The 27,865-nt window shown below is 41.7% G+C and overlaps 1 protein-coding gene across 1 annotated transcript; it reads right to left on the bottom strand.

Annotated features, from left to right (window-relative positions):
- Nucleotides 1-107: 107 nt before the first annotated feature.
- Nucleotides 108-27,620, bottom strand: enpp1 (ectonucleotide pyrophosphatase/phosphodiesterase 1). The gene is made up of 23 exons (XM_035143955.2): nucleotides 27,278-27,620; nucleotides 22,579-22,651; nucleotides 17,876-17,936; nucleotides 15,744-15,841; nucleotides 15,580-15,659; nucleotides 14,226-14,345; nucleotides 13,390-13,499; nucleotides 13,232-13,297; nucleotides 13,067-13,139; nucleotides 12,387-12,495; nucleotides 10,283-10,414; nucleotides 10,145-10,176; nucleotides 9,880-10,007; nucleotides 9,387-9,456; nucleotides 8,301-8,388; nucleotides 7,244-7,428; nucleotides 6,319-6,358; nucleotides 6,071-6,231; nucleotides 4,936-5,071; nucleotides 3,990-4,064; nucleotides 2,830-2,965; nucleotides 1,679-1,823; nucleotides 108-1,556 (listed from the first exon to the last, which is right to left on the bottom strand). The coding sequence occupies exons 1-23, from the start codon at nucleotides 27,410-27,412 to the stop codon at nucleotides 1,404-1,406; spliced, it is 2,406 nt and encodes an 801-aa protein (XP_034999846.2). The 5' UTR covers nucleotides 27,413-27,620; the 3' UTR covers nucleotides 108-1,403.
- Nucleotides 27,621-27,865: the final 245 nt, after the last annotated feature.

Below are 27,865 nucleotides of genomic sequence, written 5' to 3'. Positions count from 1 at the left end.
TAAACAAAGGATTCAAGCCACAAAGGTCGGAATAGAAGGTTTTTTATATAAAATTGTGTTTTTGTCCAAAGGCAATTCTGACAATATTGAAAAAACACATAAAGGAAAACGCTCAATCATTTGAACTTTATTATGTACCGACTCCAAATAAAACAAAATAATACACGTTTGCACACAACACAGTCATGGACAGATGAGTGAACACAGAGAATCTCTCCCCATCTCCACCGGCTGAAGTTCAGCTGCAGCACCTGAGGGCTCTGCTTCTCCTGCACAGTGCTCACAAGAGAAACTGCACAGAGGCACAGAACACATTGAGGTTGGTGTATGAAGACACAACCACAGACATGCAAAGTGATTACTGACAGATGTATAATGACTAAAGAAGAGAGGAAGATGCTGAATGACTGAAGGAAACACAAAGAGATGCAAACAACCACAGAGACAAAAGACGACGAAGAGACACAAAAGCTCTAGAAAGAGATGCAAACATCAGAAGAGTGCATTTCAGTCAATGAATCATTCCCTGGGAGATTTGTGAAAATGTTGAACAGAAAGAAAGGGGAAAAAAGGAAAAGTAGGAAAGAAATAAGTGAAAGAAAAAGGAAATCAGCTGAGAACAAAAAAATGACACACAAACTCACAAAGAGACGCACAACAGCCGACACAAACAAGCCACGTTGTATGAAACCGCTTTGTGTCTGTTTCAGTCTGGGTGTCTTGACGTCAGAAGCCTTTCACACGTCTGTGCCTCGTAATCCGTCCATAAATACACAAACTGCACATGTGCACGCACACACTCGACTGAACAATTCTCTCTTCATGGATGTCACCGACCAAGCCAAAAATGTACAAAACCAAAAAAAACGACATTGGCGCAGTATAAAGAAAATACAAAAACAATCACGAGAGGATTTGGGTGTTTTTCCACTTCTCCAGATGTGTGGCAGGATCCCTGAAAGTCTCCAGATCGTCACGGTGTTAAAAAAAAAAAAAAGACCTGACGTTGAAATCATCTGTGGTATAAAATACGTCTTCCGTGGATAAACGTTTCCCTTTTGTTTCAGTCCCATCTGAAGAAGTGCGGCAGATGTGATGGCGTCTTTGGTTCAAAGCTCCGGAGCCTCATTTAAACTCTCTGTACAATCATCTCTAAAATGAAATACGTGACCCTCACACATTGAATAACTGTAAAAATTTGTTTTGGAATCAGACATTACAATAAAAAATAGACGGATGGATGGAACTCATTGTTGGGATTCATATGGTCTGGAAACAGGAAACGTTGGCCCCTGAGAGCAGGTTTACTGTGAGTCCCCGTGGACAGAGGCCTGTTGGTGCAGACCAATATGGCTTCCCTCTAAGATTAAAACTTTATTTAAAAAAAAAAAACGTCTCTGATTTTAAGTGCTACGTAGAAAGGTCTTGAGCTGTAGCGTCTCCTCCACTGATAGCCTGTCGTGGTAGAAGCTCAGTCCCGTCAGGAGCTCGATGTCTCGGACCCGCGCGGTGTGAAAGCGTAGCCACTCCTCCACCCACGCCATGTCCGACCCGTTCTGAGGAAGAGCAAAAGAAAACCTGAATGAATGTGCGATGTATTAAAAGAAGAATTGATGATGTGTTTCCACTGTGGGACTTGTCAGCAGCAGGTTTCCACAGAGGTGAAGGTGTTACTCACAGCGCAGGTCTCGGTGTGGTCGCGTCTGTGAGGCAGGATGAAGGACTGGGTCAGCAGAGGGCCCTCGCAGTGCGAAGGGCTGAGGGCCGAGTTCTTGCAGCTCGTCAGGATCACGAAGAAATGGGTCGGGGTGAGAGAATCATTCCTGGAGAGACGGGATCACAGGGATTAAAACACTGCTGCCTCTTCTATAGATTCAGTCTCTGGTTGATGTGTAATTCCTGCAGAAACTTGTAACAGTTATAAAATCTCAGCTGATGGAGAAGTGGTCAGGACTTACTGCTGCTTGTGTCAACGCCGCTGAAAATGTGGTTTCAATTCCAAGGTATTTTAACAGGAAGTGTTGAGTAACAATCAAAACTTCAGTTCAGACAAAATGAAAATTACAGCCTTGTCTCAAGTGAAGCAACCAATCAAAGTGACACTCTCCCATTCATACAGTGCTTCTATAAGCCACAGCTTCTATCACATATTCACATTGAAACAGTCGTCAGTGTTTCAACCAACGACACTTTGACATGAAACTTGAGGAGGCGGGGATCGAACCACCGACCGTCCGGCAGCAGACGTAACCACTCTATCTCCTGATCCACAGCCGCCCACATCTTAAAAAACCTCAGCAGTTTATGTGGACCTTTGTATTAGGAATCTACTACTGTCCATTTCCACACAAGTGTAGCCTGTAAAGTGGATTTGACTATTTGATGCCATCATGAGCTATTTACTTAAGTCAAACTGAAAACAGAGATTTTTGTTATCAACCACATTTTGCTTAAGAGAGAGATGAATTCATTCTGCCTTCTTCTCTAACCCAGAGGTTTAAAGCATTTTTGATTTCAACATCTTTCAAAAAAGGACAGTAGACGCTGGGCTGCATCGTTGATCATCATATGGGAAATCAGATGTAGAGCTTTGCACCTATTTTGCATTTCTTTTCAAGCAAAAACACAAAAATTCTCTTTTCCTGTTGTCTCAAAAGTTAGAAACTTTTCATTTTTTATGGAGGAAACTAAACTGAATATCTTCAGCTTTTAGGTCAGTTGAGCCTCGGAAGGATATAAATGTAATTTCTCACAGATTCACCAATAAATGAAATTAATTGCTTCCTGCAGCTTTTATTCAACTGCCTGAAGCGCGTGCCACTGACTCACCCCGAGGGTTTTTTTATGAACACATCAACGTTTCCGTCAAAGTCCTCATCAAATATGGGCCCACTCACGACGTTGACTCCGTTCAGCTGCTGTGAAAACTTTGGAAGCAGGACGTCGTGGAAATGTGTCCAAACATCTGTGGTAAAAGAAAACACACACACACACACATAACCTTTTATTACTGCAACAATCCACCACAACCGATCATAAGGATGATGTGGTCTGTGTGCAAGAGAAAACACATTCCCTCCAGATGGGGTCATACACAGTGTTTGACAAGCCACCAGGGGGCAGCAGCATTTAGATACATTTTGGCCTCAGACACAAACTACAGTACGAGGAGGAGGTTTTTTTCTTCGGGTGAGAAAGAGTTTCCATACATAGTGTTTGTGGCAGCAGCAGAAATGTGACGAGAGCTTTGCAGAGAATTCTCCGTGAACCAATCATCCGACAAAAGCAACAAGTCCCAACAAAAGCAGGGCTCCTGTTGCAGAGCGCAGTGTGATCAGCCATGTCGACATAAACCTTTCACATATGACACACGTGATATTGTGGTTTTAATAGAGAGCAGGTACAGACGTAATCATCGTGGGAAAGGCCGGAATTAAGCAACGTGGATGGATGAGCAAAAGAAAACAAATGAAGGGGAGTGAAGCAACATTCAGCCTCTGTCAGATTCACGTGTGTTAACTTGCTACTTTAAAAAAACATAAATAACAGTTTTATTCATGATTCCAAGTGGATTTGATTGTGAAGAAAACTGCAGCAGGATGTCAGGATTAAAAACAAGACTAAACCTTTAATTGTACTGTACAGAAAGTACAGTAGTCCCATGTAATCACAGCGTTTGAACTCCTGTTGTGTATTAAAGGAACAAACTGGGTTCAACTGTCTTTGAAAGGTTTAATATGGAGGAAAAAACCACGGCTCTCGAAACCACAATACCTGCTCTCTTAACAACGTCACACAGCACAGCATGTGTCGTTGTGGTCTGGAGTAGCCCTTCAGTCCGCTGCTTAATTAAATTGTTCAGCTCAAAAGCTGTGGGAATGTGGCGAACTAACCTCTCTCTTCCCTCTGGGATTAAATGTTTAACTCGTGCATCAACATGACTCCCATTTCCGTCTTAAGGTGCAGCAGCCGACAAATGTCTGACTCACCTTTAAACGCAGGGAACATCGGGGCCATGTTGCTCGTGAGGAGAGAGTCTGACTCAGGTCCGCTGGAGCTCAGGTCTACAGAGGGAGAGATGGGGGGGAAAGAGAACAAGTGGCAGGTTTTAAATGGTTACACAGTTCCCTTGAACTCAATCAACCTGCACCAACTTGCACACACTCATATCAGATATCAGCTCGTTCTGATCAAGAGCCATGAATTATTCCCTGGGAAATCTCACAAAGGTAAAGGAAAGTGGTCATAAATTCCTGGATCCGCCCACTGATTGGGATCCGCACCAAGATTTACCTGACACATACCGCATCCTTCCACCACATTTTGTGGTGTTCCTTCTTGGCAGATAAAGACTAAAACGTAACAAACACAAAGAGCTTAAGTCAGATTTCCATGACTGACTAAGCTGCTTATTACTTTTCTTGGATTAATCAATTAGTCATTTTGTCTACCATTGTGATGGTGTCAAATGTCAAACCCAAAGGTTTTCGATTTACAATAATATGAAACTAGGAAATAGAAAATCTCAACTCATACACTATTTGCTTAATATTGATTTAAGTGACTAATCTGTTATCAACCTCTAATGTGTCAGTAAACTGCACAGGTCACCGGCCACCGGCCACGTGCAAGATAAAATGTCTAATTTGGTGAGGCCACAAGTCTCACACAGCTGCAGGGGAGCTTTTACTTCTCTTTATCAGTCTGTCACTTCCTTTTGTGGAGCGACCTGAAACCAGAATTTCATTTTCAGCCCAGTAAATCTACAGCGTTTCATTAGAGGAGGTTGACTACCCCAAAGCACGGTTCCATTTTTACATGAGAATGTGGCTCTGAAACACGTCAACTCCAATTCAACACCCAGCGGGGGACACGGAACTGTGACTCCACCACACACACACACACAATAACACACACACACACACACACACTCACTGGGGGGATGCAGCAGGCCGTAGGACAGATCTGGGTCGTCTCTATTGGGGAAACACAGCTGGCTGTCGGCCGGTGGGACTCGCACGTCAGCACGGACACAAGCCTCCACCTCTGGGCTCAGCGGTCGTACTGTGGTCTGAGACAGAGGAGCGGTCAGTGGCGGACAGTGAGCAGCGGGATTCAGGGCCAGCGCTCTGGGTGTGGTGTCAGATCACTTGGCTTGATTTTGCTTCGCCATGTGTATGTGGGTCAGTGAGGGCACTCCCATCTCCATCTCACTCCTCTTACAAAGGGAAATGTAAAGTTTTGGAATAACATGTGCTGGGATAATGTAGCAGGGTACTACTTACAGGGAAATGTGTATTCTTTACAGATTACAGATTAAAGCCGTGGAGGTTTCAGTTTCTAAAAGTAGGACCTGTTCATTTCTTCAGAAAGGCAGAGGACAGAAGAGCTGAATGAGAAAAAGTTACAGAGGCTTTAGGAAAAGACGTCGGCCCTGGACATTAAAATGTGTCATGGAATAAAATGTGGCATTTAACGCTTTATGCAAACCTCAAACATCCTGTATGCACGAGAATAGAAGCTCGCTCTGAAGGCAGAGGAGCTGCACGGCCTCACGCTGTTCATTGATTAATTGAGTTTGTAGAAAGCAAAGTAGCTTGAAGCGAACTTTATGTGGAGCTGTTGAATTTGACAAACTGTGAAATTGAACTTTTCTCTGGGTGTACGAGCGGGTCGAGCGTGACACTGTAACTTATACCATGACACAGATTAGAACATATACAGTCGAAGCCATGTTTAGCGTGTCGAGTTTTTAAACAAAGCTGGAGTGAGAGCAGATCTTCATCCTCACTTGCTCCATCATTCAGACAGCAAAGTAAAACAGTGTCAACTCTCCTGGGAGCGTGCTGCTCCGCCTGAGGTAATGATTTACACTAAAAGTTCAACCGCGTAATGACACAAGACATGAGCCGCTTGAGCCAATATGAGCCAAGAAGAAAAGTAACAGCTGCCGAGAGCGAAACAAACCTCGTCCGATCTGCTGCCAAACCCAAACCAGAGAAGAGATATAGCTGGTTGAGATGACTCAACTTCTCAGGCTGTGTTTAAAAGCTCCAAGCAGCGGACTCACCAGAGGCTGGAAGGTGTACGACACCCAGAGGGGCATGAGGCGGTCCCTGCTGTATCCGCTGAGGTAGTCGGATTGGTGCAGGAGGCAGAAGGCGGCGTCCGGCTGGACGACCCGGGGCGTCCCGAAAGGATGGTGGAGGCGACGCAGCAGGACTTTGGTACCTAAAAGTCAAAATGTGGGAAACGTCACATATTTTCATAAAAACAAAAAAAGAAAAGTTAAACAGCGAGAGATAAAATGTTACTCACTGGAATTAGTTGTCATGAGAAGCCTGTTCATATCCGTCTCCTAAAAAGAAACACTTCTTGTTAATGCAGCATAACGCAAACGTTTGGGAAAAGTCCTTATTGTGTAGATTCTAGAAATGAAAAGAAGTGAACACAACTCCTGCAACCAACATATTAAAAGCTTTTTAAAAGTTTTAAAAAGTTGAGCTGTGATTGTGGCACATGCGAAACATTGGGTTGTGCGTCAGAAACTCTTCTCCTTCCTGATATCACAGCGGTTAAGAGTCTTTCTAGTCCTGGTTTAGAAATTCAACTCAATCTTTTTGCAGATTACTTCAAGTTCTGGCATATTTTCAATCTCACACACACACACAACATGATCCAATCGCAGATTTTCAATAATGTTCAAGGTCTGTTCCAAATATGTTTCTTTGAAGTGGTTCATGGTGGATTTTGCAGGTCTGCTGGTCCAGCCTCTTACCAGTTTCACATTCTTAACCGACTGCAGAACTTCCTGATATCTAATGAAATCCATTCGTTCTGCACCATCAGCTGCCAAACAGCCCCACGCCTCAACAGTTGGTGCCGTCTTCTTTCCATAGTCTGTAAATAACGATGGACGACATCTCGACCGCTCGACCGCTCGCCGAAAGTGAAGTCAAAGCATCCTGATCACCCCCTGGTGGCTGGCTCTAGTATATAGTTCATAGACCCCGCCTCCTCCATGTTAGTGGACCTCGACACTGCAGCTCCATCCTACTGCGCAGACTTTAGCTCCCATTGTAGAATATGGCAACGGGTCGTTAAAGACACTTTGGCTTCACTTTTGGGAGCCGCCATTTCTTTATCTTTACATACAGTCTATATGGTCTGCACTAACTGACCAGCATTTTCATCCCTAGACCCACGTTTCATGCACAGCCTCAGTGACTTGTTAGCACATTACCTGTGTCTTGGTTTGAGATGTGCAAGTGCACCGCAGGTCGTCAGCGGGGACGGGGTCACTGGTCTCGCAGGGGGATTCATGGGAGAGCTGCGCTGGGTGAACTGGGAGGTGCAATGGACGTGTCAGGAGGTGGTTCATACTGCCGTGAGTCCCGTTGTTTGGAGAGGGACGAATACCGAGGAGATCTGGAGGAACAGAGACAGAAAGAGTGGATGCATTTTAGACATCATGATAAATTAATGTAAACAGGAAAAAGTTTTATATTTCTGTCGGTTATAACAAGATTTTATTTCATTTAATTAATTCTACACCATAACTAGAAACAGCTTAAGCTCACTCAAGTTAATAATAATAATACTACTAACAATAATAATATAATAAACTTTATTTATATGGCACCTTTAAAAACAGAGTTTACAAAATTCTTTGACAGCAAAAGGCAAATACAAGAGACATAAATAAATCAGACATCAACATTGAGGTGAAAGGTGATTAGACAATTATAAAAAAGACAATAAAAAGGTTTTAAACATGAAGATAAGAACAGGCTCCACCGGCCGCCTTTGTATCAAGTCTCTAAAAATCCTTTAGGGTCATTTGAGTCCATTGAATTCAGCACTCACTCATTTCCTCCCTGTGTTTGACTTGTCATTAAATCCTTAGCAACAGTCCACTGCACACACAGATGTTTCGGGGTCGGCCCGGCTCAGTGTGTGTGTGTGTGTGTGTGTGTGTGTGTGTGTGTGTGTGTGTGTGTGTGTGTGTGTGTGTGTGTGTGTGTGTGTGTGTGTGTGTGTGTGTGTGTGTGTGTGTGTGTGAATCTGTCTGCTTCCACATGTCTTAGTGGGGACACCCTACATGTGATTTCACACTATTTCACCATAATATATGAGCCACTTTTATGGGAGTGAACGTTGACGATGAGCTTTGGGTGGCCAAACATGGTGGCTGTATAAATAGACATGTTTGTGTTCCAGTCATGGACTTCACCTCTTTTTAACTACAGTTTATGTTGCCAAAAAACAACAAAAACTGTATTTGCAACAAAGCAACTTACCACACATGACGTTGTATAATTCGATGTTTTCAAAAGGTGGCACAACAGTGTTGCTTTTAAATCCCGGACCATAGCCGATGAAGATCGCCTGGAAAAACACCATAAAGCAGATTTTAACATACTGACGTACATTCATTTAACAGAGTGAAGTATCTAAACAACGCTGCTCCAGCTTGTGAAGCAAAAAACTCTTTCTGTGACTAACAAGACGTCAAACAGTCAGCGCCCCGATGAGACCGAGGGTAAATATTTGAAACGAGCTACAGCAGTGAAATGACCTCACACGACCTTGTGAGTTACGGATTTAAATTCGAGGACGCGTGTTGGTTGTGCGTTGAGATATTTGGAGGTGAGTAAACGCTCTATTTCAAGAACACTTTGCCTTTTCTTCCTCAGGCCGACTTTTCCCAAACTCAAAGATATTTTTTTTATAGATGCCAACAGCCTATAATTACACCAGGTCCAAAAAAATGAGAACCACATCCACAAACATACAGAGACGTGTTTGTGATGACTGGTATGAAGGTGGCACAGAGAAACAAGTTTACAAATGAAACTGAATCCAAAGCTGAGAGAGCGTAGGTGGAGAGCAACAAGTGTAATTACTGAGGTTTAGAAATACACAGTATTTGTGTTTGTCATGTTTTGAGGCAAACATAAAGACATTAATCCCTAAATTTAGCAGCATGACTGGCCAGTGGAATTATTTTTATTCAGATTAAAGATAAAGAAAAATGATCCTGTGTGTACAAGATCAATATCTCGTGGGTACAAGTTATCCTCTTTTGCACACATAATGTTATCTTAAGTTATTATTTTGTTAAGACAGGATACATTTCCTGTTCCCACGAGAAAACAAAATTTACATGCGAGATAAAACAAAAATTCAGGGACTTCAGGGGCTCTGTGGAAAAGTAGACTTTGCGTATACCTGAAAAATGGGACTGACAAACTTTAACATCTAACGATAAGGTCTATTGAGCTGTCAGACTATAAATATATACACTCAAAGGGTCAATGAGTTATTAGACGTCTTGTTTTTTTAGGATATTGTGAAAAACATGTATTAATCCTCCTCCCTCTGACCTGCATGCTGGTGAAGAGATTATCGGAGCCGTGGAATCCTCCGGTGCAGTACTTGATTTCCTTACTGTTACTGAGGAGGAAAAACAAATGCATTTTTAAATAAAACACAGAGACATAAAGATTAGGGTCAATAAAACACATGATGATAGTTACTGGCGTGTGTTTCCATCTTATTTTGAAGGAAAACGTTCCGAAGTATATAAATCTCAATATCAGGGTCGGTCACTATATAAAGTTATTTATTTTTCCCACTGTGGGTGTTTCTACTCGTGTGTGGCTGCAGAAAGTTTTTTAAAAATCGTTCATTTCAGTGACGCTTTCATATATATTCATTCAAGACTTTCCAAATCCTGACCAATAACTGTAATACTGCCTCATTCTGACTATCTGCTGCTATAACAAGTGTTTATCTTAATGGCAAAGCTATAGAAAAACAATGATGCAACACACCAGAGCAACTGTTTAAAGAGAGTAAAGTGGGCTCGTCACTCACAGAGCTGCCTGCCAGCCCTCCTTCATATACAGATGTCCTCTCTCTATGCGCTTGTTGTTGGCGAAGTGCATCCTTTTTGGGAGGTTTTCTTTGAGGTACGGCCTCATCGGCTGGTCAGCGGCCTTGCACTTCAGATCACACACAGAGCGGGAGAATCAACACGCTGCACGACCAGGACGGGCTTTGTTTGGACGTGAAAGCTAAGCAGATAATTCTTCATTCTCCCTATCAATACACGGGTGACATTTGGAAATAGTTCGCATACCGACAGGTTCTTCACCAGGCCGGCGTAGTCGACTGGGGAAAGAGACACAGGCCAAGGTTAGACGTGCTGCACACAAACAAGCCGACACTGAGTGATGCTGCAGAGCTGGGAAACGTGCTGTTCTCCACAGGAACTCACAGGAAAAGTAATCGTCGGGGAGGCGAGCGGGTCTGATGCGAGCAGCCGGGCCTTGGATGACCTTGAAGTCGTCAGTTTTTTCCTGGTAGGTTGATACAAACGCTGCCTTTTCACAGGAAGCCTCCTCCATGCCTGTTGGAAAACAGAAAATATGAATTTGTCTTCAGATTTTTAATACATGGTATTTTCACATCCGCTAAAGGAAGTCATGTTTTTTATCTGCGTTTGTTTGTCTGGACAGGAAACTTTAAACGTGGTTTCACGAGCCAAGTTTATTTGTGTCGCACATTTCAACAACAAGGCGATTCAAAGTGCTTTACATAAAATATCAAAGGCGTCAGGAGGAACTGTAAAAGCAACATGAGACAATTAAAAAAAGACATTAAAAACAGTTACAAGGGGAATAATAGGCCATGTTTTCCTCTCTGTCTATTTCCAAGTTGGTTTGTGTGTTTGTTTGTTTGTTAGCAAGACCCATTAAACTTTGGTGTGGACCCAGATCAGGGATTTTCGTGGTCACGTTCTGTGACATTGCGAGATTGGAGATTGAGAATAATTCATGGATCTTGATGAAAAACATCTGGGGAATTTTGGGGACTGATATCTATGAGTGTGTGAAACTGGGTGCAGCTTGATTCCGGGGTATCTTCTCTACCGAGAGCCATTCTAGTTCAAAATGTGGCCGTAGTGGCATGAAAAATGTGTCACTAGTTCACTTTTAGCATCCTTTTTTAAAATCCATGATCATGCTTTAATGATTTTATATGATTTTATGCTTTTATGCTGAGGTTTCTCTTCTCGGAAATTTGGAGATGTAAGCACTTATTTAGTCTTTTCTGCCGCCCACAATAGAGCGAGTACATTTATATTTAGTTTAACATTTGTCAGCATTTTTCTTTGGGTTTGTGACGTGAACCCTGTTGAATCCTTCTTTCATTCAGAATAATAACAACCACAGCTCATCCAGAGCGACATCTTCTCCTGGAAATCACGTCTTTGATGAGGAGAAACCGGCTCCTCCCATTCCCTCCCCAGCACTGATCTTTATTAAAGTAAATTACAAGGTGAAACATATGGTCTCCAGATGCCTCCTCACATAAAAATCCTCCTCACACAGCACTGAGAACCGTTGACTCCCGGGTAACAAACCGTTCTCACCAGATTGCTCTCTGGCTCTGTCTCCTGAAGTTTTCCCCGCAACAGGTGCAGTGACTCAACCAGGTCAAACATTTGAAGATGACAGTAAACCTCTTAAACCCCCCTTTACCCTCGAATGAGCCCTTTATATTTAAATACTTTATATTTACATCAGGGGCGGGTCCTCTCTACGGAGGCCGCCATGTTTTTTACAGTAGCCCAGACTAGACAAACTAAACAACTTTTTAGTTTTTATGACAACTTAAGGATGCCACAGGTTCTCTTACATGTTTGGAAGGGGAGGGTGATGTGAAGGGTATTCATCTGAAACATGCAACTTCACCACTAGGTGTCACTATATTCTAGACACTGAACCTTTAAGTTGAACCAGGGAGACTTTCTCTAGGTCCCATTCATTCACGATCTCTTGTACTCTCTCTCACTCTCATCTAATCAGGTGTCTGTCGGGTGTTAACAGTAAGTCAAAGTTTACACATTGTATTTCTACTTATTTATTACTTATACTTAGTGTGAATTTCACTATTTCCTCTTTGCTGCTGTAAATGTTCTTATCTTATCTTATCCTGGTCGAGTCTAATCATCTCATCTCATTCAGAACCTCAACTTTCTCTAGATTCCTTCAACCACCACCATCAGTATCTAGACCCCGAGGGGGAGGTTCCTTTACTGTGCAGCCGCACCCCCTTTCAACCTTGATGACATCACAAGGGGTCTCAGCGCCACTTCCTCTTATTAAGCATTTTTCAACTGACGTCTCTCCTGATTGAAATATAAACAGAATCCAAACAAAGGAGAAAAAACAATTCATCATTCTTGCTTTAAAAGGTGTTCCTTTTCTTTTTTAATCTACTATTTAAAAACTATATTCACTCATTCATTGATTCTTCTTTCACTTCTTTTGAAGATATATATGATATCTGTGTGGAGGCTGAGGTGTTAATCTCACCGTGGTCAGATACGATCATCAGGTCGACACAGTGGTTCAGGTTTTTTTCCGTCAGGCCGTCCATCATTATTCCCAATATCTTGTCCACACGCTCCAAGGCCCAAGTGACCTGAACAGCACGACAGCGGTTAAAGCTTTAACAGAGTTAATGTTTCACTGTGGCAGCAGAACAATGTGCAGACGTACTGTTTCAGCAAATAAACACTTGGAAAATCATTAACTACGATCTGGCAGCACTGCTGATAATACAGACTTTTAATAAATGAGGTTTGGTTTATAACTTGGAGACGCTACATGAAGAAATGGTTAAATGTGAGATGAAAAGTAGGTAGCTTTTAATAGATGTGTCTTTAAATTGTTAATTAGATATTCAGAGCTGGAACTAATAGTCCACTAATTGATTAGCTGATAAAGAGAAAGGTAATTGGGAATTATTTTTAATAATCGATTCATTATAAAAATCTCAGATGTGAAGATTTGCTTCCCATCTTTGCCTTAAGGGAATATCTTTTGGGTCGTTGAACTGACTAGCAATTTGACGACTATCTCAAACTACAATGCTAAAGGTCAGGAACTAATGAATTAAGTTTCCCCTTAGGACTCATATTTGTATTCTGTCTAGGCTGCTGTTCCTTTAGATAATGAACAACCAGCTGATGGTTGCAGGTTGACTCACTGACCTGTTTGCTTCCTGGCCCATACCTATGTCCTGACGCGTCAGGTTCATCCAGGTACAAAGTGTAGAAGTCGGGTCTAAAAATCAAACAAGGATTTAAGAGTCAAGTGCAGTGAACAGTGTTTTTCAACATTGACCCTTTGTAATGAAAATAAAGATCACGTTATACCTTTTTCCTTCAGGTAAACTGAGCCATTCAAACAGTGTCGACACTCTGTCCTCAAACGAAATGGACCTGTGCACCAAACCATGAGATTTATAAACAAATCAATACCATGCCATTACACTTCTTCCTCATTTAAATGTATGTAACAGAACGTGACTTACTTGTCATACATCTTGTAGAAATTTGGATAGCTGCCGTTGATTAAAACGTCTGAGCCCGGCCAGAAAAAAGTTCCTGATTTCAGTTTGTGATGCATAGCAGTGATCCAGATCTGAGGGGAGGAAGAGGGAGATGAAGAGGAGAGGAACAGGAAGAGGAGAGGAGATGGAAAGGAAAGGAAAGAAAATGAATGGAGAGACAAGGAAAGGAAAGTAAAGGAGAGGAAAGGAGAGGAGGAAGAAAATAAAAGAATATATAGAGACATAACCTGTACTCATTCATTCATCACAGTCTAAGTGATTAGTCCATTAGGTAAATATAATCCCTCACAGCCTCGGCAGGTCTAATGGAAATCCAACTGTATAATCTTATTATTAATCAATAACTAGTCGAGTGATCAGACGTGACTTATTCATGCAGCAGGTTCAAATGCGCATTGTGGCAGATGCACTTAGTTGCATTGGATCAACTGTCATTATGAAAGAATGGATTCCTGCAGAATCGAATCACTCAGCTGGAATCATTTATTTCTCCTTCCTCCTGGAAAGTGATATTAGACGAACGCACAGTGCATTTTCAAGAGGAGAAGCCTGTCACACTGTGAAGGAATGAGATTTAAGAGGCCTCCCGTTCAAATGGAAACCACTCAGCATCTAAACAAGCACCACTCGCAGCCCTCAGAAACCGTCATTCAACACCGCGCCGTCCCTAATTATATCGAGCAGCTCATTACGGGGAGAGATGATTCTAAGCTATGAAACTCGATCACCAAAACAAAACAAGTGTCTCGTGCCGACGAATTCCAGCCTTTTTCACTTGTGTCCACAGATTCACTTACCGGCTCCCCTTGGTACCACTTAGGGTCGAATTTCTCCTCAGTTTTCAAGCTGAAGAAAGTGTTGTGGGTCACGTCGTACATCTTGTTGTCCACGATCCCGTGAGACTCGGGATAAAGGCCCTGCAGGAATCGAGTCGGGAAAACAAACACACAGTCAGGGCGAGCTGCTTTGATACTGTGATTACCTCCTCCTCTCCAATCCGAATCAAACTAAATATCACTGGGAGCCGCAGCAGTTTATTTTAATTGCAGGCTCCGTTCTCCACCAACAGAGGTGAACTCCACTCTCTAAGCCCTTTTAGTTTTACTGTGGTTCACTTCAGAAGCACATGTGAGCCATTAGGCCTCATCTTTCTGGGCCATCATGAAGAAAGACTACAATCCCATGGAAAAGCCACCACATAGAGTTTCTATGTGGTGGCTACAAACAGCAAGGGTGGAAAGTAAAATGTGAGTTTATTCAAGTACAATTTGAGTTATTTTACGATATTTTATACCTCTAGTCCTATAAATACAGTACTTTTGACTTTTTCTTTACAGCTTTAGTAACTATCCCTTTTAAGGTTAGATCGGAAAAGCAAAGGATATTATTAGAATAACAAATTAGTTCCACAGAACTTTTCTTCTTTCCTACCAGGTTAATAATCATCTCACGACCCCTCCAAGCCCCAGGTTCAAAACTTGGTTAGACTCATTCCAGACGTATTTTAATATTTAGCAGCTTTACAAAAAGTTTTCTCTTCCTAACTTTTCAGGTGGCTTTGTTCTAATAAAAGTCCAACGGCTAAAATAATTCAATATTTCACAAGTAACATATCAAAGTCAGAAAATTAATGAAAATCTTTTAAATGATTATATTCAGTTAAGTAGATTTGCCCTGTGGTTCCTGACCTGGGGGTCGGATCACAAGATTAATCTGAGTGGTCATGAGATGATTAGTGGGAGAAGAAAGAGAAAAAAAACAAGTACTGGTTTAAAACCAGCTCCAACTCAGTAAAGATCCGTGACACTCAGTAGATCACACACCTCAGCCACGGCTGGAAAATCCTACATATGATTCACAAAGTAGAAATATCTATCTATCGACATATAGAGACAAACAACAGAGTAATAGTACCTATACTCTATATAATGTAGTATATCATTCGCGGGGGCCATGTGTCTGCAGAAGTAATACTTTTTACTCTATATTGTTGAAAACGCTCCTTACACATGTAATAGGATATTTTACATCACTGCTGTGGTTCCTCTACAATGACTTTTGTTCTTTCACCACTGACAAAACAAGTTTAACAGTTTTGCCATTTGTTTCCAATTTGTGTGAAACCTCGGTCTCAGGAAAAAGAAGACTTACAGTCACAATGCTGTAGTGGTTTGGAAAAGTCTTAGTGGGATAAACGGGCCTCATGTACGGTGTTGTGGTTCCAAGTTCTCCTGCAACACAATAAGATTCAGTCAAACTGGGACGCAGTGGTAAACCATAGCAGAGCTGTGGAGTCAATGGTGTCTGCGACTTACGTAACTTGCTGATAATGGGGAGGTGGCTGCTGTGATCTTTCAGATACTCTGCTCGGAAACCGTCCAAGGACACGAGGATGAGGGGGGGCTTGGAGAAGCTGTGAGGGAGGATACGAGAGAGAGAGAGAGAGAGAGAGAGAGAGAGAGAGAGAGAGAGAGAGAGAGAGAGAGAGAGAGAGAAGGAAGTTTAAAGTGTTTTTTAATGGAGGAGACACTGGTGGGTTTATGAGAATCACTCTGGCAGCGAGGAGGTAGTTTTGTACAGTAGGTCTGTGTGTCAGAGAACACAAAGCAGCTCTTTGACTGAGAGGTGAAGAGCAGAGACCACACACACACACACACTCTCACACACACACAGACACACTCACACACACACTCACACAGACAGACACTCACAGAGAGAGACAGACAGAGAGACAGACAGATACACACACACACACACTCAGAGAGAGACACAGACAGAGAGGGAGACAGACAGATACACCCAGACACACACAAACACAGACTCACAGAGAGAGACAGACAGACACACTGACGCACACACACACACACACAGACACACACTCACACACTGACGCACACACACTAGAAGAAGAGAAGTGTGACTGATGATGAATCTGAGACTTCTACGACCATCAGCAGATTTCTTTCGTTACATGAAGTGAAATTTAACTCTGCTCTTCGTCACTGGGAGTATTTTTTATTTTTAACTTCCTTTTCACGTAAGATTGTTTCATCAGCTCAACGTTTTTTCCGAGGATCTTTATTTTCTTTCCAGGAAAAGATGCAACTGCACTTTTTAGTTCTGTGTTCGAAGGCAGAATGTAACTGGCTCCATGTCGGTTTATGTCAGAACTAAAGCAGGGCAGGTAGCTTGTTTGCTGGCTATTAATAAACTTTAACACAAACAAACCAGTGGTGATGCTGCAGCACCAGACTGGTGACGTCACCGCTCTTTCAATTATTTTATACTTTATTCATAAACAGCCTAATGCAGAAATTTCCATAACTGGTCAAATATACTGTATAGATAATTTCCGATTATCACATACAACTTGTACTTTATTTCTTATTTAATACTGATGCCGTGAGCAGCTTCACATGTACATGTTTTAAATTAAACCTGAACACAACATGTATTATGTTCACAAAACCTTTTCTCAGACTAGAAAGAAAGTAGAAAGTATTACTTTGCTATCCACTCCAAAACAACGGTATCATATCAACACTATTGCTAATTTACATTTTGTTCAAGTTGCATGAACTCAATGTTTTAGTCCTTAGAGAGTAGAGGAAAAAGCCATAAACACCCGCACTTACATACAGTGTGAGTAAGTTGTTAGCAAATAGTTTGGTCAGCCAACACAGAGAAATGTTAACTTTATACAACTTTCTGGCAAATATTTATTTTTTGGGTTCAACCTCTTCTGAGAATAACATCAGACTCTAGCAGTTAAATACTGACTGTTTACCAGATCGCTTCTTTTTTTAAACAGAAATATTTATTCTGACAGCTTTAATAGTATTCCTCTCATCAAGAGGAATAAGGAGAACAAGTGTCATATAAAGAATTACTTTAGTTAGATTATAGAAACAGGAATTAATTTTAAAAAAAAACTAAATAATGAAGCAATAAATGAGAATGAGAGACTTTTGTAAGAATAGCTTCATCTGGAGCCACAGGTTTTGTTTTCCATAGTGTAATGTGTGTGTTTGGGTTCCTCCCTTCCCAAAAGCAGAAACACACACATGAGACCACATTCAGCAACACATGTCTGATTACTCACAGCCATTAGCTCAGTTTCCATAGAGACACTTATTTTTTTCCACTGAACCAACACCATTGTAAAAAAAAACAAAAAAAAAACGAGAGTCATGTGTTCGGGTTATTTAAGCACTTCTCGCTATTTTTTTTCCCCCGGTGTTGTCACAGTTTATTTTCCACAACTGCAACAAAGGCTCAATTGAGGATAACCGTGGGATGAATAGTTTCAGTTTGAGTGGAAAAACATGATATCACACGAGAGCTGGAGGGATCCAAACAAAACCCGCTGAGATTTAAGGTTTTTTTTTCCTTTTGAAAACCACATCAGATTCCAGATTACATCTTTTAAACAAGAGTATTGTATTACCCAGGTGGACACAGGAGCTGGGGAGTTTCGTTGGAGAACGTCTGCAGCCAGAACTCCCCGCCTGCAGGAGAAGAAGAGTGTTGTCAGTGGCTTTTAGTACGAACAATATGTTTCTTTGCACGGTACTGATGCCAACAAACACAAAATGACGTAAGAAAAGGAAAATCTAAACGACCCAGCCTTGTTGTAGATGATAACTTGTAAAACATTGTGTTAGGAAGCCTTTGAAAGTTGGTCACTTGTAATGAAACATGAAAGATGGGAACTCGGAGAACTCTGCCGCCTTTTAGTGTTTTATTGTTAGTTTACGCTCATTCTTTTAATGTCTGCTCGTAGCTTTTCTGTTTCAGTTTCAGCACAAAAGCCCCAAAATCCCAGCAGACGCTACCTACTGAGCTACAAACGGCAGAAAGACACTGTGAGCAACCGGCTGGTGAACATAGTTGAACATATAGAGACAGATTTCCTTCAGGAGCTGGTTGAGACCAAAACAGAGCTAAAAGAGGCTAAATATTGAACGAACATTCATACAGACAATTCATCTTAAGCGCCCCCTGTCTGGCTGCGGTATACAGTGGGTCATAAACCCTGTCTCCTTCGTGTTAGTTGATGGGACATGGACCAAAATGAAAAAGACAAAATATGCTTCAAACTGATTTTTCTCAAAGATCATTTTAGGTCGTTTTTTTCCAACTGTTAATTTTGATGCTATAAAAACAATTGGATCAATCTGCAGAAACCTCGAAAGAGCAAGATGGCAGCGCCTGTATCCGGGATAGTCTTCATTTTTGTACAATGAAAGGAATTGGAGATGCGCTGTCCGTCTTTACAAAGCCTACAAATTAGTTTAAGTAGGTATATCAACGAAAAAGGTCAAAGGTCACAGGCCAAACGAATGAGTAACAGTATTTCAGGTTTAAAATGCTTGACAACTCGGTCTCTATAACATTAAATCTACCGATAAGACGCTGAAAACTCCTTCAGCGTTTTTCATCAGGACTTTGTGAGTGTCGCTGCCAACAGAACCAAACCACATCTGGGTGTTTGATGTTGAATTAAATGGGATTGTTGAAATATTTGAGTGGCATGAAGCAGGATGTGAAAGTATCCACATATTCATGAGATGGCTAAAGACAGAGGATGAATGTTTCCGGCGTTTCCATGAGCTCAACAACTCTGTGGACCACATGAATAAATCACGTAATACGGCTCAGAAAGAAAAAAACGTAAATCAGGTTTGCTGAACATGTGTTAAAAAATAGAAAACATCTGGATTTTGTTCTCATGGAAACAAAACAGGGATAAAAACAATTTAGTTGTTATCCCTGAACAGGGGTGTGATTGTGTAACTTGACCACCAAGTATTTCACAAAAGTGAAATAAAAGGGAACAGTATTCAACATGTGTTTTTTTTGTTGATTTGCAGGTTTGTTATAATCGGAATCGTGTTTCTGAAAACCTGACGAATTCAAGATCAATATTTTCTGTGCTTTTAGCTCCGCTTTCATCTCCACCAACTCCTGAGGGAGACGTGTACAGTAAATAATCTTATCTCACAGCTAAATGCTACAATTTTGTTGTACACACACAATCTTGGCAGCTGTCAGCAAGAATCTGTGCACATAGTTTCCCCTTCAGGCCAAAACAAACAGATATGTTGCCACACTAATTTAGCTATCTGGGTTACAACAGGTCAGATAGTATCACTAAAGATCCTCAGCTCCTGCTACAGGAAATGATGGTGATTAAAGTGGTGAGATTTACCGGAAAAACTAATAAATTAGCTAAACGACACAAAAAACTCTCCACGGAGCTGAAGATGACGACAGAGTCGAACCGCTCGCACATCGCACACAATCATGTGATCTGTTCCTAGATGTAAAGATACTGATAAGTGCAGCTTTAAGACTAAATATAGGAAGTTAACGGGAGAACAAGCTTTTGGGATGAAGCGTGGGTCTCGTTTCGTGAGGCCCCCGCTTACATCACTGACCTGCTCCAACCCAACAGCCCAGATCACCTGGGTCCTCTGACCAGAGCTTACTTCAACATGCCTGTTTAAAACATACAGACGATTGTGCTTTAGAAGTTTAGAAGCTATGGCCCCAACATTATCAACTATTCTTTAACGTTCTGCATTATGTTGAAGTCTTTTAAGAACAACTGAAAACCTGTTTATTGTGCGTATATTTATTTTGCATTACTACTTTCAGGTGTTCTTCCATTTATGTGAAGCTCTTGGCATTGAAAAATCTGATTTGTCACACACTGCGACTACCTAAATAAATAAATAGAACATATCCTCTATTGGAAGCAGCTCCTGGACCATTTTGAACCAACTGTGTCTTTTAAAAACTCCACCCACAGACAAGGTGACTCCACCAGGGCAGCTCTGGCCTCCTTTTTCACCTCCCAGCAGCTGCCTAACCCTAACCCATCCGTCAAGTCTGCTGCTGACTGGACACATGACAGAGGGAGTCTTAGCATGTTGCTGAGAAAGCTCCTCCTCACCGCCCCTCCAGGCCAGTGGTGCGGTTTGGACCGAGCAGGGGGATGCTCCGTCTCAGGAGACAAGTCGCTGTGGTCTGTAATCCACAGGAAAACCCGCTCTCAGCCTTTTTGCACCACTCGCTGTCAGCCTCCAGGGAGAAGTCGAGCTCTTCTGGGTTATTTTTATTTCTTTTAATCTGCCTCCAAAGACGTTACAGAGAGAGATTATAAAAGATGGGGAAGTTCCAAGGCTCCATAGATGTGATAGACGACGAGCCTGGGTGAGCTTTAAAAATGTATTCTCCCCATATGGCTTTCATGTCAGCCTGCAAGGGAATATAAGCAGAGAGAGAGCGCCCCACCCAGGCGGGGGACAGCTGCCCACAGTCACCACGGCTGCCCTGGAGGGGTGTTATGGCACCGCGGTTTGCAACAAAGAGCACACTGAGATGCCACTGCCCACATCTAACCAGAGGGAATCTATAGCTGCAGAGAACACGCCAACCCGGGGTGGACATTCCTGCCTCACTCAAAATCTGTGCTGATGACGTATTTTGGAAAAAGCCGAAGAAAAAGCAACCACCACCCTGAGAGACACATGTGAACAATTCCTATTCACTCTCACATCGACCTCTCGGGCTTTAGATCCTCCGTCACTGCTGCTCTATACTCCCACGTTAAGAGTTTTTCGGAGGGACGTCAACAGGCTGCACGTAGATAGATTTGTCCAAACAGCAGGTTTGAAGCCTCACAGCAGCAGCACGTGGGCTTGTTTGTACCTTGACCCCTCTGAAAACGTAGAGTATGCCTTTTCACGAGCCTCTCCTGAACCCTAACCCTAATCGGAGGGTGGTTATTTCTGTCTGACTCGCCGCTGCAGCCGAAGTATCTTCACACAACAGTGAGTCGAGGAGTGAAAACCAAACCTCACTGGACAATAAATCAAATGCGGTATCTCTGATATTTACACGAGGGAACGGATGAGCAGTTATTTTTACATCCGTGTATTGACTGTTGTATCACAATAAAGCAAAATGAAATATGATATTGTGATCTGTGTGTATGGGCAAAACTGGTGTTTGTTTTGCTGTAACAGGTTTTCTAACTTAAAGTGCTTGTTCTTATGTTTATATGTATTTATTTTTAAAGTTTAACTAGTTTTTTGTGTAGAAAAATAGCAGTAAAAAAACTAGTTATGGGGTATTTGTAGGTTGGCTGCAGTGTTCCTTCTTTTTTCGTCAACATCTCTATTGAGGAAGGCACCAAAATCAGAAATAATAATAATAATAATAAACTTGATTTAAATAGCAGTTTAATTAAAAGAACAGCAATCAAAACAAGAGGGAGATAGTCAGAACACATATGTCAAACATTCATTAATGCTTTGCCATAAAAAAAGTTTTAGGAAGAGATTTAAAAGACACCAAGGATGTGTGAGGATTCACAGATCTACTGCAGACAAGCTGGAAGGATAGTTTTCCACCACTAGTGGTGCAGAGGAGCAGCGTTCTGAGGAGCGGGTCACCGAGTATTTCGAGCACGTCAACAAGGACACGAGAGCGAGCTGTTGACATGATACACAGTCCTAACGCACTCACAGAGCGGTCCCAGTTTGTTTACTGAAATACTCTGCAGGGAAACTTTAGTCGTACATTAATACAAGAGAGGTGACAGGAAACCAAAAGAGGAGATGACACAGAACAAAGGCCGAGTCTGACTTCATCACGTTTCATCGTCCTGATTCCTGCGAACACTGGGACATTTTGATCATTTATGTGCTATTCGTTTACGCCCAATTGCCTCCATCAAGGATGTTTGTTTGTCAGCAGAATAATGAGTTTCTGGAAGGTCGGCACTTGGGCCAAGAAAGAAATTTGGTGACATTTCGGAGCGGATTCCGATCAGGAGGCCGATGCAGAATCATTTTTGTGAAGCGTTTTTCAACATTTTCATTGATTTGTCAGAGAAAAATTTGATGGGTTTTGATTTCGGGGGATTGATATGTATGCTCGTGTGTGAAATTTGGTGTAGATTCAAGTAAAAATCTGGATCTAGTGAATTTAAAAGTGGTTTCATGAGGAGATTCTAGTTCTAGTTTCTTTCATTCTAGAAATTCCAAATGGCAGCCTTACTCAAATAGAATCCCAGTAACTAAAAGCCCTGCAAAAAAGAGAAAATAGTGAATAAGTGTGTAAAGAAACAGCGACGCTCACCTGTCTCATTATTGGGTCTTTTCCAAGAAAGGACCAAAACCAGGATGAGCAGCAGGAGGCCCACCAGCAGAACCTGAAGTCCAGAGAACAATTGTCAAGATATATATATAGTTTTAGGTTAGTAAAGATAAATCACATACAGTTGTCAACAAACAACTGGCTCTGGTGAGTGGAAGGTAAACACAGCAAGAAGTGAGAAACTCCACAAGCCTCCGCAAATCTACAATCATCACGTTAAAAAAACATCACAAACATGATTATGGTGAAAAAGCCTCTAATTGAAGTGTATTCTTCTGGCACTGCAGCGACACTCTAGCGGTGTCAGCTACATGCCTTTCAAACCAAGATATAAACTGCACCAGACTCCTGGCTCCAGAGAGAGAAGCAATAAATCAAGACAGATTCTGCAGAAGTGCACAGCCCTGCTGCAACCAACGCAACTGAATGTGAGCTGTAAACACAAACCATTTTTTATGGCAGAGTGGTTTGGTCGGTCCACCACTTTGGTCCAGAATCCAAATGACTCCAGTGACGCCTCTGGGGTTTCCCTCTTGCGACACCATGACATTGACATTATTGGTTTTTTAGTAAAATGTCTTGACAACTATCAACTATGGACTGTCATGAAATTTGGTTTATTGGATGGACTGGCTCCAAACAGGCTGAACATACATTTGTGAAAAACACACACTTCCAGTAGGAAAACTCGATGGATTCTGGATCAGCAAAATATTACACAAGTTTGAAAAGAGAAGCTCCCGTTAAAAGGATGAAACTCACATTTTGACATTTTAAGCAGAGGGCTCTTTTCTGTCCGATGACAAAATGCCAGTGTGGCAATAAAATCCTTGAGAGGTTTACACAGATCTTCTCTTTTTTAGATTCATTGTCCCGAGAGGATGTTCGCCGAGTTTTCCTCAAACGAAATCAACACTCTCAACAACTATGAGAGGAAATTTGCAAAGTGAAGATGATCGGTAACAATAAAAGCTCCTTTTAAAGGATTTGTATTTACCATATCGACTTCTTCTCTTTTTAAAGTTATTGTCCTCAGAAGATGATCCCTGAGTTTTCTCATTCCAACGTCGGCACGTCGGATAAAATCTCTTTAATTAATTATCAGGAAATTTTCGTACACACATTCATGTTCCCCTGAGGATGATTTTGCAGCAACTTTGGTGAAGCCCTGACTTTTAATTGAGCGCCACCATCAGGTCAAAATTGTGCCTCATCCAATACCTTTGGTTTATGACCAAATAAAAAAACTAATGCTATTCCCGTCAGCGTTCGGCTCAAAGCTCTGCTGTGCTGGTAAAACCTCTCAGAGCTGCTGACTTAGTCTTGTCATTCTCTTTGCTTTCGTTTATATTCTTTTACGACTTAATTCAGGAACTTATATATACTTTTGTAAACTCTCCTGCAATCCTTTCCACCTTCCCTCATACGCCATGGGCAGCGTGAAGAGTTAAACAAGGACAGAAGCACTAATCTGCTGTCTGCTGCAGACTGGAGGCTAAAGGTTTGTAATCACCGGGGCGTTAGAGATGGGGGGGGGGGTTACACAGTCCTGTCATCGCTGCTTATTTTGAAGCTTCCACAAAAGCCCACATGGTTGCTTAATTATCATGGAGTTTGAGACCTTGATTTAAAGTGGGCTGCTAAAGTTTAAACATCCTGTTTTGTAGCCTGCGACACCTTCACTTATCACATTTGATCACAGATTATTTCTAAGTGATAGACTGTATAATTCGAAAGCAGTAGTTTAAGTAAATAAGACTAAAGTCACTCAAATCTTCATTCTATCGCTGTCAACAAGGCACAAGATTTACCTCAATTCTCGTTTCTTTCCTTATCTTCTCACCACAGTTGAAATAAATTGGTTTGTGTGGAAATAGAAACCACCTTGTCTCTCTGATGGGGACTCAACTTTTTCCAGTTCTGTTTTCAAGACTTAAATCCAACAAAAACTCATGATAGGAGTTTTTCAAACATGTTAACATACACACGTGTGTCACATTAAGTTGTGGGTGATATTTGTCTGCAATTTTAAGACGAATAAAAATCGCCAGACTCAACACTAGATCAGACATATTCACGCTGCAGTCATCCGTGCCGTCTAATTATTGCAAACTAGAGTGTGGTGGTATAGTGTGTGTAGAGAAACATGGAGGAATGTGGGAATCATCCACAATCCAGTAATCCATTTAGTGTGATTCACATAGACGAGACTGGGGAGTCCTAGACAGGTATGAAAATATGCCGCTGTGTGTTTGGATATTTGAACTTATTTCACTCCAGCTATAGGTAGAGAGAGAGAGAGAGAGAGAGAGAGAGAGAGAGAGAGAGAGAGAGAGAGAGAGAGAGAGAGAGAGAGAGAGAGAGAGAGAGAGAGACCTGTCCTTGTTGGGAAAACCCTTTAGCCGTGGTCTTCGTGGGCAGAGAAAGCAAACAGTCTGTCTGGTGGAAAACCTACTCGTCTGAAACACACTCGATTACTACTGTCTGCACAGTTAATGTCTGATTTGAATGTTTGGGAGAAGCTGGACAGACACGAGCATAAAAAAAAAAAACTAATGAGTAGACCTCGTGTGAGAGTAAAAATAAAATAGCCCCTGCGTTTTGATCTGTACTCCTACTCCTCCGTCTGCGAGGCCTTTGCATAACACTACAGTGTAATGTTGGGCCGTCTGCCAGAGATATGGAGGCCGCTACGACAGGAGAGGGCATATTGTTGTCTGGACTTCACCACGTGTGGCTCATCAGTGCCAGCAAGTGAAAAAAGTGACTTCCTGTGGTTTTAGCTGGATTTTGTGAGTAGATAGTTTGAAAGGGTGTGGTTCGATGCCAGTAGCGCAAATGCCGATACTGCAGAAAAGGCCGGGACATCCTATACTGCGTTTATTAGATGAGCCCAGCCACTGGGAAGTACTCAGTGTACTCGTACCTCGTTTACACAGAAGGGCCGACTATATGTCCAATATTCATGCATAATCCCTCAGTCAGTCAGGTGCACATTTAAGTTATTGTTACCTCTATAAATTTCACACATCATTAATATATTTAGAAAATTGTTCCTTGTCCAAATTGTTCTTTAAATAAGCTTAGAAAATATATATTCTTAACAAATTGTCCTTTGAGCAAAACATCTCTATGTACATGCGAGACCGTTTTCTCGGAGGAGGCAGATTCCAAACAATCTTAAGTCTTTCGGCCAAATGCATGAATTAGTTTTACTGTAACACGCATCATAATTCATGTTTTTTTTCCCTCTTATAGCTCTGACCACAGCTGCATGACATTTAAAACATGTAATCATATTTTACTTCTGCTTTTGCAATTTTCAATTATGGTTTTAGTTGTCGTGTAAACCCCCAAAATGTGTCCCCGATTTAGCCTGCATGCTGAAAATATGCGGTTGGTCTCAATTCCCTTTAGGAAACTGTCAACAATAAAAGCTGCTGTTGTTTGCTGAGGCTTTTCCCTCCGCGACTGTGACAAGAATGAAATATCTCGGAGGTGGAATACAAAGAAAACAGTAATTTGGCCGTCCAATCAGATTCTCATCCCGGCCGTGAAGTGAAGACTCCCTCAAATCCACAAATAACCCGACAGTGACACATGTGTGCATCATAACAACAACAGACACTGTGCAAAGATGTACAGAAAAACAAACTGAACGGAAGAAAAGCAATCTGCAACTATGTGATTTATTCCTATCGAGAAAACACGCCAAAGATTTCATGATTTCAGGTTCTCGAAAGTGACAATTTGCGGATTTTCTTACTTTTACATTCGAGTAAGTGGAATATTTCTGGGTTTTAAATAATAAAAAGGCACAGAAACGATTAGATTTGCACGGTGGTGGTGGAGGTTCAGTCTGAGCTTCACCTCCTCCACCTGCAGACACTCATCTGGCCTCTGAGTCTTTGCACCGGAGTGAAAACATGAAGTTTCCACGTTTACACTGTCAGTGTGGGCCGAGTGACAGACAGCTGAGGAGGGAGCAGTGGAGAAATCCAAGCCTGAGGCTGGTGAAGTCACACACAGTCACTGGGGCTGCACCCAATCTTCTTTCTATTTAAATTGTATTATTACTTTCCTTATTGATTAATCTTCTGACTGTTCTCAAGATTACTCCATGGATCAATGTGAAAATGTGGAGAACAAGATGAAACTTTCAAATGTCTTATTTAGTTCGACTATGAATCCAAAACTTAAATATTTTCAGTTTTCAGTCATATGTGACAAAGGAAAGAAGCAAAACCAGACAAAGGTTGTAATATTTCACTGGTTTTACATGAAAACTTACTGAAACTATTCTATTCCTCATGAAACACATTGCAGATTGTTATATACAGTTTGGACATATTTCATGTTTAATAAGTCCTGCATGAACATTATGGCGCTTCATAAAGAAGCAGTAGGTAAACAATGGTGTGGAAGTGATTTGAAAGTCAAATGAGAAACACACCAACTACTGTGGAGACTTTTTACAGGATCATTTTGAATCTATTTTTATATAGTGTGGTTAAAAGTGCAGGAAAATCAACTGTATTTCAGTTCAAATTGATCAAAAAAAGCCACATTCACACATAAAGCAGTTGTAGAACAAGAGATTTAAAGTAAACAACACGTGGTTTGTAAGTATGCGGGTTTTACAGAGGTGGTCAGAGACAAAGATATGAGACTTTGAACGTACCCCAATGAGGATTTTACACCGCTTGCTCATGCTCTTGCCTCGTCCAGTGTTCCTGCTCTGACTCTCCAACTCGGCCGTCCCGAATAAAGAGGATCGATGTTCATTCCCACCCTCTTCTCCTTTGGTTACTTCCATGCTGCTGGACAGGATGAAGTGAGCAATGAGTCCAGCCACAGTTTGAGGAAACGAGGGATGTGCGTGTGTGTGTGTATGTGTGCGTGTGTCTGTGTGTGTGTGTGTGTGTGTGTGTGTGTGTGTGTGTGCAGTGTGAGTGGAACAGAGCTGAAGGGAAGCACCGCCTCGTCTCCTCTCGTCCCACAGCTTCACTGAGCTGCTGCAGAATGGATCTGAACCTGGACACAAGGAGGAGGAGACAAGAAATACAACTTTGACTCTTTTTCTCTGGTTTCCATGTGTTCAGCAGAGTGAGTTCATCAGTGAGTCTGATGTTTGAGGCCAGTTCTGGAGACGAGGTGTTCTTTTATTTAAAATACTCAAAGTCACTCTGGATGTTGATGTTTGAGTCTCAGAAGAGTTTTTTAAAGTCTCACGTGTAACATAAGAGCAAACAGCTGTTCAGGGACTTCA

This window comes from Hippoglossus stenolepis, chromosome 20, assembly GCF_022539355.2.
Source record: "Hippoglossus stenolepis isolate QCI-W04-F060 chromosome 20, HSTE1.2, whole genome shotgun sequence".
Taxonomy (NCBI): Eukaryota; Metazoa; Chordata; class Actinopteri; order Pleuronectiformes; family Pleuronectidae; genus Hippoglossus; species Hippoglossus stenolepis.
Note: the sequence above shows the minus strand (reverse complement) of the source record. Positions and strands in the feature narration are given on the sequence as shown.

What these genes read in the sequence shown, in the direction of transcription:
- enpp1 (XM_035143955.2), bottom strand. Translation starts at nt 27,412, where the DNA reads ATGGAAGTAACCAAAGGAGAAGAGGGTGGGAATGAACATCGATCCTCT. An exon ending in CCCCATTATCAGCAAGTTAC is followed by an intron (nt 15,660 to 15,743) that starts GTAAGTCGCAGA and finishes ATTGTGTTGCAG; the next exon opens with GAGAACTTGGAACCACAACA. An exon ending in CATCTCAAACCAAGACACAG is followed by an intron (nt 6,359 to 7,243) that starts GTAATGTGCTAA and finishes GTTTCTTTTTAG; the next exon opens with GAGACGGATATGAACAGGCT.